General features: G+C 52.7%; 6 protein-coding genes across 6 annotated transcripts; 5 read left to right on the top strand and 1 right to left on the bottom strand.

Moving 5' to 3' along the window:
• Positions 1-431: 431 nt before the first annotated feature.
• On the top strand, positions 432-1,149 carry BO86DRAFT_86857 (uncharacterized protein). The gene is made up of 2 exons (XM_025677750.1): positions 432-768; positions 859-1,149. The coding sequence occupies exons 1-2, from the start codon at positions 669-671 to the stop codon at positions 1,035-1,037; spliced, it is 279 nt and encodes a 92-aa protein (XP_025527925.1). The 5' UTR covers positions 432-668; the 3' UTR covers positions 1,038-1,149.
• Positions 1,150-1,821: 672 nt separating this feature from the next.
• On the top strand, positions 1,822-2,857 carry BO86DRAFT_361730 (SDR family oxidoreductase; the record flags this gene model as incomplete). The annotated part of the gene is made up of 4 exons (XM_025669878.1): positions 1,822-2,120; positions 2,210-2,326; positions 2,415-2,571; positions 2,636-2,857. 4 exons carry the CDS (start codon positions 1,822-1,824, stop codon positions 2,801-2,803), a joined length of 741 nt encoding a protein of 246 aa, XP_025527924.1. The 3' UTR covers positions 2,804-2,857.
• A 542-nt stretch (positions 2,858-3,399) lies between these two features.
• Positions 3,400-3,844, top strand: BO86DRAFT_86833 (uncharacterized protein). The gene is made up of 2 exons (XM_025677749.1): positions 3,400-3,456; positions 3,541-3,844. Exons 1-2 carry the CDS (start codon positions 3,440-3,442, stop codon positions 3,752-3,754), a joined length of 231 nt encoding a protein of 76 aa, XP_025527923.1. The 5' UTR covers positions 3,400-3,439; the 3' UTR covers positions 3,755-3,844.
• Positions 3,801-5,944, top strand: BO86DRAFT_86822 (fungal specific transcription factor domain-containing protein). Its single transcript, XM_025677748.1, has 6 exons — positions 3,801-3,855; positions 3,909-4,285; positions 4,336-4,640; positions 4,701-5,120; positions 5,174-5,406; positions 5,460-5,944. The coding sequence occupies exons 2-6, from the start codon at positions 3,988-3,990 to the stop codon at positions 5,932-5,934; spliced, it is 1,731 nt and encodes a 576-aa protein (XP_025527922.1). The 5' UTR covers positions 3,801-3,855; positions 3,909-3,987; the 3' UTR covers positions 5,935-5,944.
• A 387-nt stretch (positions 5,945-6,331) lies between these two features.
• Positions 6,332-7,940, bottom strand: BO86DRAFT_389030 (autophagy protein 5). The gene is made up of 4 exons (XM_025672020.1): positions 7,740-7,940; positions 7,503-7,660; positions 6,998-7,442; positions 6,332-6,894 (listed from the first exon to the last, which is right to left on the bottom strand). Exons 2-4 carry the CDS (start codon positions 7,626-7,628, stop codon positions 6,464-6,466), a joined length of 1,002 nt encoding a protein of 333 aa, XP_025527921.1. The 5' UTR covers positions 7,629-7,660; positions 7,740-7,940; the 3' UTR covers positions 6,332-6,463.
• A 5,913-nt stretch (positions 7,941-13,853) lies between these two features.
• Positions 13,854-14,084, top strand: BO86DRAFT_312569 (uncharacterized protein; the record flags this gene model as incomplete). The annotated part of the gene is made up of 1 exon (XM_025667961.1): positions 13,854-14,084. The coding sequence occupies one exon, from the start codon at positions 13,854-13,856 to the stop codon at positions 14,082-14,084; it is 231 nt and encodes a 76-aa protein (XP_025527920.1).

The raw sequence follows: 14,084 nt of genomic DNA, 5'->3' as shown, positions 1-14,084 counted from the left end.
CGTTCCAGCCAAACCAGCCGCTGGCAGTGTGGCAAAAGCCGTGGTTGTGCGCCCAGCCAAATCCGGAGGTGAACACCCGCACACCTCACAAATTATGCTTCGCACAAGACGATTATAGTTCGTTTCCAGAACATAATGATCGAATACCCCAATCAGCTGGAAAAAATCCGGGGTCGTCACGCCAAGTGGAGTAATGTCATCCGGGCATCACCTCCCGTCGATCGTTGAGGTCTGGCTTGGCTTGGCTTTGCAAGCGGAACGCAACCCCGCTGGTGTACCGAGTATAAAACACACACAGCCACTATGACGCACGATCTTTGGTCCTGAAGAGGCGAAAACAGCCCTCTCCCCACCAACCTTTCCATTGTCAACGTAGATCTCGATCCGGGATCATGTTATTGGCACCCAGGCCACCTCCATGGGTGCGTGTCGATGACTGATTTGCCTCGGAATGCGGGAATCATATGATGATTGGAGGGCTTAGTGGATTGCGATGATGCAATGACCGTCGTCGACTTGGTATATAGAGCATAGTTGGTCCTGGCTAGTGACTTGCCTGTCAGTCGACTTATTGTCACTTGAAATAGAACTCTATCTATCCAAGATACAATCATCACAACCCCCTCTTTCCTCCCAAAGAAAAGAACCTAGAAGATAAATACAGCACCATGGACCTCGTCCAGAAATACGGCCACCTCAAGCGCGACCGCCGCAAGAGTTCCGCGCAGCGCGAACTGGCTGAGGCGGAGAGGCATCAGGATCAGCAGCGTATGTGTCCACCCACTGATTATCTCGATGAACATGTGGTGGGATTGTAGTAGAGTGGATGCTGACTGACGGCCCTGGACATCGTTGCAGGAATCAACGAGCTGTTAGGCAGTTTCGGGGGCGCGGCCAACGACCACCCGGATCGGCGATCGAGCGGGGCGGGGAATATGGCGAGTATGATCCAGGAGTTTAATGCGCGGTATGTTTCTTCACTGACTAGACAAATGTTCATTGGGTTGTGGGAAAGTGGGCTGATCGGTGAGCTGTGAGCTTAGACGGAACTCGGAGTCGATGGGTGAGCGTGAGCATGAGCTTGGGGAGAAGGGGACGGAGCATGCCGTGGAGTGAGGCCTTTTTGGTGAGCATTTCTTTTATGGAGCGAGGGATTGCGGACTGTATTTGTAGTTTCTACATGGCATCTTTCATGAATGAATAATGACTGTTTTCGGGAGTCCTCTTTTGCCATCCCGGTGGTCTTTGGACTTCCTTCCTTTAGAAGCAGTAATCCCAAGTACTGCACGGAGATCCGGACGACTTGGGAAAGGTGGCCCACGGGCCCGGAGGGAGTTCGGCATGTAAATCTAGATCCGACAGCCCGGTTCATAACCTATCTAGGAGTCTAATCCTTGTCGAAGGAGACACTAAGATTGAGTTAGATCCTGAAGAACTTACTGTGATGTCCCTCCTTCTTGAATAACGGTACCTCTATCGTGCTATGAACATTACAGCCGCAGACAAATGCTGGCATATAGTACGTACTGTACCTACAGATTAATTCCGTCCGGAACGACAAGTTTCGGCTTCGGAACCCTCGGGAAGCGCTTCCCTTCAGAGCGGAAAAAGGGTCCCAAGGAGACTGCCTAATGGGTCCGGTCCGCGGCGACACCTAACAAAAAGACGGACTTGTCAACAACTCACTTGGGACGAGATCCACTTGATAGAGGCCTCGCTGACAGCTCCAATCGGCCTTTTGCATTGATCCTCATAAATAACTGAGATACCGTCCCTGATTACTTGTCTACATCCCTACAACATCAACCTGCACTGCAAAAGATGTCCACCATCCTCATCACCGGCAGCTCCCGCGGCCTCGGCCTCGAGCTCATCCAGCAATTCGCCGCCCTCCTCCCCGAGAACGGCCTCATCATCGCCGCCGCCCGGACATCCACCCCAGCGCTGGAGGCGGTCATCGCGCGCGAGCAGAGCCGCGTGGCGTTCGTCGCGCTGGACATCACCGACGAGGCCAGCGTCGTCCGGTCCGCGGAGGCGGTGCGAGCGATACTCGGGGATCGGAAGCTCGAGATCCTGGTCAACTGCGCCGGGGTCATTGGGGAGACGCAGGAGAAGGCTGGGTTGGTGTGAGTCTCCTCTTCACCCAACTTCGTTTCCCATGGGCCGATAACATCTGAAATATGCGTACTGACTCGAACTGGATATCTAGCTCCTCGGCGGACCTCGCCCTGACCCTCTCGGTCAACGTGACGGGCACGCATAACGTCACCCGCGCCTACCTGCCGCTCATGCAGGGCGGATCCTCGGTGAAGAAGGTTATTAACATGTTCGTCTGATCCCTGCTTTCCTCACTTTCTCTGGTGCTGCGTTCTGGGTACGTTTCTTCTTGCAATGCTGATTCGCACGGGATGTAGCTCAAGCCAGTACGGCTCGATGGCCCGCGCGCGCGAAAACGATTACGCCAAGCTGCCGGCGTACAAGATCAGCAAGGCGGCGCTGAATGCGTTGACGGTGCAGTATGCTCTGTCCTACGAGGCGGACGGGTTTGTGTTTATGGCGGTGCATCCGGGGGTGAGTTAACTGGTTTTTCCATGTTCTTCTGCCGGTTCAAGGCTAATAGGGGGTTGGGCAAAAGTGGCTGCAAACCGATATGGGGGGCAGTGGGGCCGACCTCACCGTGTCCCAGGGTGCAAAGGCTGTGCTGGAGGTGATTGTGGCGGCGGATGAGCAGTCGAACGGGACGTTTAGGAATATCCATGTTGCCGGGTCGGAGATTTATCGCGGGGAGGAGATTCCTTGGTGATCTTGGTTATCGTGTAGAGCGTATTTTGGATAGAGATATCAAATGCATGACCAGTTAACTTACTCCGTACTAGATATGGTCTTCCGGAAGTCCGAATATTTCAGGAAAGTGGGTCCTCGACCAAAAGACAACTCGAAGCATCAGCCTAGATCAGAGATTGTTTCTAAGGCTGAAGGTCTAGAAGCTCTTGATTAAGAATTGGGTCTATCTCAAGGGATCAGACACAGGATCAGCTTAGTGTCCCTCAGGGGAGTGGTTTTATGATTACTGGCACGGCTGATGACGTTGGCTTCGCTTATTGTACAGTCCAGTCCAGTCCCTGGCAGTATAGCATAGATTGGACGGGAGTTACAATTATCCCAAAGAACAATATTTTCAGAATTCTCTCAGAATCGCCAGAATCACGAAAGCATGTATATTCTTGATCATCTGTTTGTGGTGGAGAGGAAGTATAGTATCTGATGATGATAATGTGTCATTGGTCAGCCGCGCAAAGGTTTCTCCCATTCCGCCCAGTTCGCGCGGCTGCCCGTGTCTTAATTTCATCTTCTACAACCACTCTCATGAATCCAATCCAATCGACCTGTAGCGGGGATGGAAAATGAATCGCAATGTCACAGAGCTTCGCAGTCTTCGATGATATACTGCCAGCAGTATGTTCTCTACGCTGTCCCTATCTCCCGAATCCCATATTCTCATGCATCGGTCTAGACCCCCAGGCTGACTCGATGTCTTAGTGCGATCTATGCCATTCTAAAAAGGTTTGGTCTGGCACTATATACACTATATACGTCACCATCTATATTGTACTCACACAACCAACAGATCAGATGTAACAGACAGAGAAACTGCTCGAATTGTGTAGACGTTGGTGTCGAGTGCCAGCGTCTTCGTCGCGGAAGAACATCGCGCAAACGATCTTTCACAAGGTTCGCGGCCTCGGTGGCCTAAAACTACTACCACGGTCACCGCTAAGTTACTGTCTGCTAGTGCCACTGGATCAGCGGAAACCATACTTCGCCTGGAAAGACCCGTAGCTCAGCCTCAAGGGTGCAAGCTCTTCCCAAACTCTGGCTCTTATCCCAGCCGGCTGACCAGTTGACAGAGCTAGACACATCGACCTAGGAGCCAGCCCTGGGATAAGAACAGAAGAACAGAGACCCCGCAAGCAGCCACGTGCGGACATGCCGGGCGAACATGACCAGACCTCCCGTGGCGACCTCAATTCGCCTGCTGGCACTGACAGCTCGAACTATCACGCCGTGCAAGCCAGAAGTATCATTGAAGTGGTGCTTGATGACTGTCGACATATCAGCCATGAACAGCAGTCTGTTCTCAAGGCCGCGCTCGATCTAGTCAGTCAGATGGCAGACGCGGCGCCGGTGGAGTCAAGCACATCTGCCGAGGAAGGGTTTTCTGTGGATCCCAGCATTGCAGTTCCAGAAGCCCCGCCCCAAGAGCTGCTCTTCATGCTGCTTCCTGGTAAGTATAGGCTGTCTCATCGTATGGCATTATCAACTGACAGTCTCCAGGGTCGACAAGTAGGGAAGGTTATCAGTGGCCCGATCATATCTCCGAAGAGTCATTTGAAAAAATGGCTGCCGAGGTACTCGACGAAAACTGCAAGGGCCAGGTGTTCCACCGACTCTCCGTCTGCATCTATGTCAAGGCAATATTCCACTTTTTCAACTTGGCCAGGAGCACAACCAGCTCCACGCTGAAACGGCGGCTCTTTCAATCCGCCTCCACCTACATAGTTGCAGCCGTGCAGAGCATTCACAAACTTGACATCCTCGCTCCTCCCAGCCTTCTTTTTATACAGGCTCTACTATCCAGTGTGAGTCGTGTGCGCATGCAAAAGATGCTACACTTGATCATTAACATGCTCCGCATATAGGCCCTACTGATGCAACATCTTGGTAGAGTCAACCAGTGCTGGATACTCAACTCGTATTGCGCTCGTCAAATCACAGCGCTCGGCTACCACAGGACCCAAGACATTCCCTCTCCCTCCGTGGTGCAGAAAGACATTCAGAATGCGTTGTTGTGGTGCTTTTTCCTCGATAAATCCCTTAGTTCCCTGATGGGCCGACCCACCTCTTTGCCGGACCTTCTTGTTCCTCCCACAGATCTCGTCGGCTTCGACTCCTCGCTACCATATGGCTCCCTCTTTCGGACCTGTCTTGAGATCGCTCAGATCCAAGGCGAACTACTCTCCATACCCGCTCATGAAAAGCGCAAATCAAATCGACAAATCATGGAAGTCATCGACAGTCTCGAGACTAGGATGCGACGACTCCTTCCAGACTTGCATGGCGTAAGGCTTTCCGCAACCCGTATCCACCAACAGTACGCTGACAGCGGATGCAGAACCGCAGCTCGCTCCACAGACCCATAGAGCTGGACTGGATCGGTGCCGACTTCTGCTACTATGCCGTGCTCGTGGAGATCTACCGGACCCGGCTGCGGTGCTCCTTCAGTCCGATGGTCCACAAGGAGACCCTGCTCTGCGCGCGACGATCGCTGGAAGCGTTCCAGTACCTCCAGCAGCACCACGCCGAAATGCCGGGGTTCAACGACCCATATCCGTCGTTTCTCACATGGTGCGTACAACACCGACGGCCGATGAAAACTACGGCCGCTAATAAAGCACAAGGACCTTACTCTTCTACCCACTAAGCCCCTTCTTCGTTCTCTTCTGCAACATCATCGGCTCCCTCGATCGATCCGATTACGACCTGGTGCAAAGTATCGTCCAAACCCTGTCGCAGTGTAAGCATGACCCGCACCTCCAGAAACTCCTCGACCTCTTGACGTCCCTTGCGCGACTATGCGAGCCGCTGTTCCAGACTCCAGATGCTGGGGCTGTACCACAGGGGGTTGGGGCTGGCACCGCCGAGGGTCGCCTTCCATCGACGCCAGCAGTGGCCCGCGCCACGAATGGGGCCATGGAAACAGGCCATCTCTCTACCCACGAGGGCTTCGTAGCGCACGGCATGAGCCAAGAGGCTTCCGGGATCGTGGATCCGGGAAGCAGCGCGTCGAGCGACTGGCTTATGTGGCAGCTGTTCAATACGCAGATGCCGCTGGGCTGGATGAATCCTGAGTTCGCGGCGTACGGGCTCAATTAGGGGTGTGAGGGGCACGTAATCAACAAGCTGGAACAGGATTTCGGAAGCTGGGGGAATTCAGGCATGTTGTAACATCTACTGCATCATGATGAGCCACGTATCCTCGGGGCAGGATGTTATGGAGATCCAGGAGTAGCCCTTGGTGGCCAGCTGGTGAGGATGTGGAAGGATGCTTGAGTATGTAGCTGAATCCTGTCGGGAGCATGTGCGTGAGCGCTACAGTGCAGTATTTCGAACCCAAACCCATCGGCTTTACCTGCGTATATAAATACGTGCATCGATAAGATCATATCATTTGATCAAACCCCTGGATTTCCTTCCCTACGATCGTGACTCAAACAAGCTGGACTGTATCTTGTAAACCTTCATCGATTGACAACGCCCGAGGACGAATCGGGCAGATTCCAACACTACACTATCAATGAGGATGCCGAGTCCGGTGAAGCGTTTGGTATCTAAAGCTCCTGTCCCAAGACATCGCTAGCAGGCGGCAAAGCAAGCTTCCCCAAAGGACGCCCCCAAAGGCCTACTACCCCATCATCCGCACCACCACATAAACCCATCCATCGCCATACGCCGAACACCTTACCAGCTCCTCCACCGGCGCCGCCATCGGCACAGCCGCCCCATGGAGCACCGGCTTCGCCAGCACGGGCGTTCTACGACTCGGAAACAGGTTCGGCAGCAGCGCATGCAGCGCCGATCCGACCGTCTGGACCTGCGGCGCCCCGCGCGCGGCGGCCATCATCAGCGACTGACTCGCCGCGACACTCATCGACGTCGACACCGACGCCGACGACGGGGCGATCACCGGCGGGATAGGCGACTGGACCACCTTCAGCGAAGGGGAGTCCGAATCCGGGGGCAACGGCAGGAAGAAGCGGACGGGCACATTGCGGAAGGGTTGGTTGGGCGGTGGGAGGAGGATGTTGGAGATGCGTTGGAAGGCGGGGAGGTCCACTGCTATCCACGTTAGTTTTTCCTTCCCCAAGTACACATGTCAAATCCAAGTACTCAGCACAACAAGGGCTTTTGGGGGGGGGAAGGAGAAGGGCATGCAGACCATCTCGCACCGCCGTCCACAGGCCCGCGGAATCCTCCTTGGACAGCGCCATGATCCCCTTCGCCGTGCCGTTGCGCAGGAAATCCGCCTCCTTGACGCTGTTGATGAACGCGTCGTGCATGACCATCCCGTCCGCGTCAAGCCGCACCAGCTCCTCGTCGGGCCAGTCGCTGAAGTGCACGGTCAGCCGCCAGGGGAGGGGGTCCTCGTCGGCGCTGGCGGCGGAGAGGAGGTCGGGCTCGGTGCCGCCCGCCTTCGAGGCCGGGTCGGCGCCCGCGTACAGGTCATACAGGAGTCCGATGGGGTAGTGCCACTTCAGGGGGACGCCCTCGAAGGAGAACCAGCCTTCGTGCGGGCTGGAGGTGGGGTGGATGAGGGAGGGCGCAAAGAAGTCCCGCAGTCGGGGGAGGAGAGAGGGGAGGTAGGCGATGCGCGGGTGGGAGATCTTTCCTCGGTTAGTGTTTCGATTCGCATTTTGTGAACCCCGGAGAGGAAAGAGAAGTACAAGATATGGGTCTGTTTGATCAAAGGTTCGGCTTTCGGATGGGGCCAGGGTGATGTGCAGCGGCAGTTTGCCGTCCCAGACGGCTTTCTGGATACGGCCGAGTGATGATGATGCTTTGGGATCCATGCTGGGTGTGTATCGCGCTTTGGCTTTTCAATCTACGGGACTGTGTTAGCGGATTGCTTACTTGGAAAAGCCCAGGTCTAAGATGTACTAGGACTGTCTTTGGAAGTATACCTATTGATGATTCATCCAGACCAGACCGGAGGCCGTGACTACAGGCCCAATCGACTAACAAAGGTGTTTTACCCCGCAGATCCGACACATGGCCGTTCAGCAGATGCTGGGAATGGTTTGTGAGAGAGCAAAAGCCCTGTTTCAGGGGGTACAAGTCTATTGATTTGCACAACAATAAACAAACATGTAGCCTTGTGTAGATAGAAGCGAAGGTGATGGTGGGAGATGCGATAAGGTACAGCCGGATATACGGCCATCTTACCCAACACGGATTAGGCACCACGTGAGGGGCTGCTTGCCTGAGGCAGAAGTTGACTGCCATACTTCTCGTAACTCTCATGTCATGACTCTGTCCTCAAGCCACAATTCTGGTTGATTCTTCATTTCCTTTCGCTGCCCTTTTGAAATATCATCATAGCAGCCAGTCAACTTCGAGGCTCCAACACAGGCATGACGGCAGCTTCTACCTTGTCACGAATCTCCAGGTATACAAACCCGCTCGAAGAGACTACTGCTTAGGGACTTCTGTGTCTCCCAGCGTGATATCCTGAAAGAGATAAGACAAATCACAAGAGACTCTGCCATACCACTCTTGTGCTCTATGCTTGCGTTAAAGGTCGCAACCACAAGCCCCCAGAGCCCTGAGCCCGCAACCTCGAGCGAGATTGCCTCGCCATCGCAACAACCATATGGTCACCTAGGCAGTAGAATTCTTGCATACGGCTATTTTCATCTCCCACGGCCTTCTCATATACAAAGAGCGTCCATCGAAAGCACTGATTAGATCCTGCCCGATAACTGGAGCGATCCGCCGATCATTGACGTCTCGCGACGACGCCTTGCTTTGGTGGTCTACCATCCAGAATTCAAAACTTGAGACCACTCTGCATGCATGTACAGCTCCTGCAGCGGATACCCTGGGACAAAGAGAGAGTCACATGCGTCCACAGCCCAGATTCTGCAAGATAAACCTATTGCTGAATGTGTGCATTGGATCTGTGGCATATATCGTCTCCCGCAATCAGGCCTACGTCCGAGTATAGCCGACTGATGACACGAATGGTATAAGCGGCTGGCGGGGTAAGCTCCTGCTTGATTTGAAGCGAAGCTCTGCAATTGAGTCAGACAGTCTTTGGTCTATACTGGAAAGGACAAGAGCTACGCAAACCCTCCCGTTGCCTTATCAGTTGCCTTGCATCGTTTACAGGCTCCACTCTCTTGACCATATCCTTCTAGCAGGGTGCCGTTCGTCGGCTCCGACCATGTGGGCACAGTGCATTCAAGCATTCTGGACCTATGACTCAAATGTGGGGAATAGCTAGTGATTTACGCGAGTCACGATAGGCTTCTTGGTTTCAGAGTGTATGATCTTATCAAAAGCTAAATGCCGGAGTTGTGGTCGAGCAGGCGTTGTCAGCTCTGCTATCCTGTAATCAGTCCAAGTCTCTTCGATCGATTCGAAATCGATGACTGGATGCATGCTTGTCTTTGCATGACAATCAATCATCTTGCCTTGCCTTTCATCCTGCTTGAACCCATTCGCAAATTTGGATCACGCGCCTCGTACATGTCGTAAGATCAGGTGAGTGCCGCATGCCTTATCTCATGCGTCTCAACTCGAACAGAACACCAGATAAAACGGCAAAAGCCGTTGTCACATTCTTGTGTAGCTCACACGAGAGGCGTGAGGTTGAGCCAGCCATGCTGCAATCGAGACCCACTGGTTCAGCAGACGAGCTTACTGCGCATTCTGAGTCGCTGGTGGCAACGGAAGCATGCAGATATCGCTTCACTATCATCGAGTGCATCTTCCGGACCAGATGCCCAGCACATGCTACCCGTCATACCATGGGTCTCTGCAGATCGCATCACGCCGCAGCCCAGGATCACAATGCGCCCATCATGTGGGACTGACATCTAGTCGAGGGGCCAATTTCTTGATGCATTGCATTTGCATGGATGATCCCGTGTTGCATGCTAGCAATGCGGTCTGTAGACCCGATGATTCTGATATGGCGCACGCGTGCTGACAGCTGAGACATGCGCTAGCATAGCGCCATTGAGGTTCAGTCTTGCGATTGTATCTCTGAGCCTAAACGAACAATGACCAGGTATGTCGGGCTGACAATTGCATGTTTCATATGTTCCAAGGGTCAGGCAGTAGCGCGTTCATTCATCGTGACTCCCTCCTAAGATGGTAAGAAGAAGCGAAAGTGTTTCGCGATCGTGGATAGGCCGATATGATGCATTAGAAGGCCAGCCCCGCCGTTCGTAGAGAATCGTAAGTATGTGCGTAGTCGAGACCGTTAGCTCCACTTGAGGGTCGTCACGAACCATTCAAGGGTCCAGGGATTGGCTGGTTAATTAGTGGTCAGGCTAATTCTCAGTCGGATTAACCCGCCAGTCACGTATTCGACATTCTCCAAACAGGGACGGATACGAAGTCGACGTGATATCGGAAGTCGGACCTCTTCGCTTGGAGATGTCTGTGTAACGTCTCTAAGCCTCCCAGCATGAGTAGAGGCTGAGTACTCATTCTTTGCTGCTTGGAACCTTGTTCGTTAAGGGGCGCGGCTCGGGAAATAACCACCCGGTATTGTTCTTCCTACAAATAAGACCTGTTGGTCGCAACGAAAGGGAGGTAAATCATTACCTAAAGTGTCTGCCGTGGGCGCATGCCTGACGGGAAAAGGAGAGGAATCAAAGGGCGGAAAGGCAGCAATGAAGATCAGGTACGGAGTACTCCGTACAATGACTCAAGAAGAGTCGTCTTAGACATGCACACTCAGAGAACTCATCAGCGTTGGCGTCATCCCATTCCTGTTTGTTGACGTAAAGGCCTTGCGCGGTTGTTTCATCTACCCTGCTGCGCATGTCGGTGGGGGTCATGACTGCTTGTCATGCTCATTTGGTGGCGGTTGGAAGGGGCCGAAAAGACCAAAGAAAGGATGCTTTTGCGGATGGGAAAAAGCAAAAACGACTGGTACAGTACAGTATATGGGAAAGAGATGCAGGACAGGCGAAATAATCATCCTCCCGAAGTCCGGCCACGCCGTTTCATACGCTCTCATTGGGATAAGATCGACGAGGTGCGGTCATCGAGCCGACAAGCGGCAGAGTGGGTGTGATGAGTGATGAATCGAGTTGACTGATAATCGAGTTCCCAACTAAAAGAGCCGTGCAATGAATACAACCCCTGGCGAGCAGTCGCTCCTTGCCGTGAAGGTCCATACGTTGCTTCCGGCACGGCAGCTGCCATTCTCCGGCTCGGTTCGTAAAATGGCAGCTTAACTCCGTCCCTGCGAGGTGGTCTGAAGGATTGTAGCATCATCAAGCTCGCAGCCCTTTTTTTAAGGTCTTGAGCTGGCTTGGACCGATCGTGGACAACAAGCTTCCCTCATTCACGCTCACAACAGATGGTGGTTGGTATGACCTCTCAACATCACCTAGTGAACAGTACACATGAAATCAAGGTATTAGAAGGTTTAGGCTGGTGGAGACGGCCAGATTCCCGCCAAGAAAAGCTCAGACCAGATGATTATGATGGTGGTAGATCATCGCTTAGAGAGATAAGGTTGCCAGAGCTTAGGCCAAGCATATCTTGCACAGTCCACTTGCTGCAGATACTAATCTCAGTTAGACGGACAAGGCGTACGGCGATGTCCTTGCAAGAAAGTCAAAGCGAGGGGTATCGTCTGCTTTCAATTGGGTTGCTTGCAATCGCACTTGGGAAAGCAATCCGCTTCAAGGGCAAGCAATGCATCGATAACTCTCTCGGAGCCTGTCCGAGATAGTCAATATCCCCGCGTTCTGTTTCTCGCAGAGCACGGAGACTAGTATTGATTCCGACACCTGCCCGCGGAGAAAGCAGCAAGGGGGTGACCGTAACTAGAGCGGGCGTATTCAGGGGGGGTTGAGAGATACACAAGTGAAACAACAAAACACCAGTTGCAAGCCCCTTTCGGCTCCCGTACCCGAAAGCCCTGGGTTTATTCAACTTTTGTGCTGTGCACTAGCATAAAGGCTTTGCGACGCGAACCCGAACCCAGCGTTGTGGTAACCCCATGCTCAGGAGGCAGCCAGGCTCGGCTTCACTTCCGTCGATCACTACCGTTCACCAATCAGATACGAAGTGCTCTGTCCATTGGTGCAGGGTTCAGCTCGTGAGAAGTCCATAGTTCGCCCATTATTTGCTGTGGTCATATCGAGCACCGGGATTTGCAGCCAATTATAGAACTGCCAATTGCTTTTTTCTCGCGTGATCCGTCGTGGAAATCCCCTTTTTGACCACCACCACACTGGAATGAGTAGACGTACTTTGAGGCGTATGTACACGTACTGTCCAGCGGCAGCAAGCTAGGATAGAACGAGGCTTAGCTTTGAATATCCTCATTCCGGCGCAGCACAATTAATCGTGAAATTTCAGGAGCAACGCTTAGCCAGGATCGTGATGTCAGCATAACTGGATTCCTTGACAAGGAGGAATGCAGAAGAAAAGGAAATCGACAAGATCAAAGGTGATCAGTAGCCAAGCCAGAAGACCGCTAATTCTGACATTTCAGCCGACCGAGAAAATAACAAAGACAGCCTAGGGTTTACTCGTCGACGTTCTCTAACCTACAGACATTGTAGCAGAAGTTAGTTTAGCTGCGCCTGCAACCTGAGTCATTGTCATCTGCCAGGTCGTGCCAGGTGTACGTACATACAGTGTCTCCAATGCAAGGATACCGTTATCCTGTCGGAGGCACAGGGGCCGTTAGCTTACGAGGTAGCTTATCGTGGCTGAATAAGGTTATGGCCGAAAACAAGGTAGGAGTAAGATGAGAGCTGCAGCAGCGTGAAAGAGTCAGGGCGAAAAGCACTGACACTGCCATCCCCTGGGGCAGTGCGTGATTACTGTGATGGGATCGACCCCGTTTTGACCCTATCGGTGGATCACAGCCGATGCACAGAGATCTTAATCCCTGATCCCTTTTCAGTTTGGTGTAAACCGTGTGATCCCTGGTCTGAGATCGCGCTCAAGACTATGACATTGATAGCATCTGCGTCAGTACGGTCTAGATCCATGACACAACCCTTTTCAAGCGGGGGTGCGAGAATCGGATGTCGAGGTTTCAGCCCTTCCGACCCCCTGCCCGGATGCCTTTGACAGCCAATAACAAGCGCCGTTGGCTGGCCGTCATGACCAGCATCGCATCGGTGTATGCATGCTGATTGATCATTTACACCCTCATTCGGTTCATGTGCCCGATATGCGCCATGCTGACGATCGTTCATGGGTTCCCCGGAGTACGCCTATCAAGCTCACCCATACAGAATCCAACTTATGAGGTTATCCTCCTTAAGGTGACTCGGTAATCATTTCCCTAGACGCCGGGGACAAAGCGAACTCTCCTTGTTCTAGTTCGTCTAGTTGGACGCAGCAGCTCGACAGATCGCTATCGCAAATTTTAGCTACCATTCGTGGCACATAGGGAGAGACACAAACGGTAACTCCGGACCCTTCCCTGAACTCCCAGCCCGTTCAAAACCGGTTTGCCTTGCTCGTGGTGAAATCACAAGTCGGTTGAAAGAGACAAACTGAAGATCCCTATCTTCCTATGTCACACAAGTTACGTTGCAAGCCCTTCTCTTTCCATCTTCAAACGACATTTGTGGCTATAATCTCACCACTTTCGGTTCCGGACCGTCATATCCCAACTTGAGTCAAAGTCATCCTGGTCTATTTTTGTTTCACATTCTCTGTTTCACTCGTCGGCGTCGGTAAAGCTTGAAGCTTGGTGGCTGTCTCGTTGGGTATATAAAGGCAGAATACCACCGTCCTTCTTGCTAAATATCATCAGCATCATCGAGCCCCATAAATTAATCCAAAGAACAAAAAACAAGCCTACCTCTATCACAGCACTTATATCCACACCTCACGTTTCCATCAACCGACCGGTTAGCATTGCTTTGAACACTTGCAATCTTTTCGAAAATATCCTCCGGCTGCGGTCTTCCATATCTCACATCTGTTACTGCCGAGATCAACCCTATATCGAACAGTCAGCAATGTCTTCTGAAAACAAGCAAACACAAAAGTTAGTGATTCATTTCACTCTTGCCGCTCTTCTCATGCTGACAGCTGTCAATAGAACTGGCAACGGAGTCAGCAACAGTCTCAGCGCTGAAAATCTGAGCCGCCTTCCGGATGGCACCAGCGGAGGTATGGTGGAGCGCTTCACGCAGTCCCCAGCAGCGGATGAGCCATACTTTGCGCGAGCACGAATGCATGATCGCTCCGAGCACGCGTCGCGGCTCTCAAGCCAACTTGAAGCGACAGAAAAGGTTCTCGGAAAACGGTAA

Source organism: Aspergillus japonicus, assembly GCF_003184785.1.
Source record: "Aspergillus japonicus CBS 114.51 unplaced genomic scaffold BO86scaffold_22, whole genome shotgun sequence".
Taxonomy (NCBI): Eukaryota; Fungi; Ascomycota; class Eurotiomycetes; order Eurotiales; family Aspergillaceae; genus Aspergillus; species Aspergillus japonicus.
Note: the sequence above shows the minus strand (reverse complement) of the source record. Positions and strands in the feature narration are given on the sequence as shown.

Coding starts and splice junctions, on each gene's coding strand:
- BO86DRAFT_389030 (XM_025672020.1), bottom strand. CDS start 7,628: ATGGATCCCAAAGCATCATCATCACTCGGCCGTATCCAGAAAGCCGTC. Junction 7,443..7,502: donor ATCAAACAGACCCATATCTT/GTACTTCTCTTT, acceptor AACCGAGGAAAG/ATCTCCCACCCGCGCATCGC. Junction 6,895..6,997: donor GTGGACGGCGGTGCGAGATG/GTCTGCATGCCC, acceptor CGTGGATAGCAG/TGGACCTCCCCGCCTTCCAA.
- BO86DRAFT_86857 (XM_025677750.1), top strand. CDS start 669: ATGGACCTCGTCCAGAAATACGGCCACCTCAAGCGCGACCGCCGCAAG. Junction 769..858: donor GAGGCATCAGGATCAGCAGC/GTATGTGTCCAC, acceptor ACATCGTTGCAG/GAATCAACGAGCTGTTAGGC.
- BO86DRAFT_86822 (XM_025677748.1), top strand. CDS start 3,988: ATGCCGGGCGAACATGACCAGACCTCCCGTGGCGACCTCAATTCGCCT. Junction 4,641..4,700: donor TACAGGCTCTACTATCCAGT/GTGAGTCGTGTG, acceptor CTCCGCATATAG/GCCCTACTGATGCAACATCT. Junction 5,121..5,173: donor TCCTTCCAGACTTGCATGGC/GTAAGGCTTTCC, acceptor CAGCGGATGCAG/AACCGCAGCTCGCTCCACAG.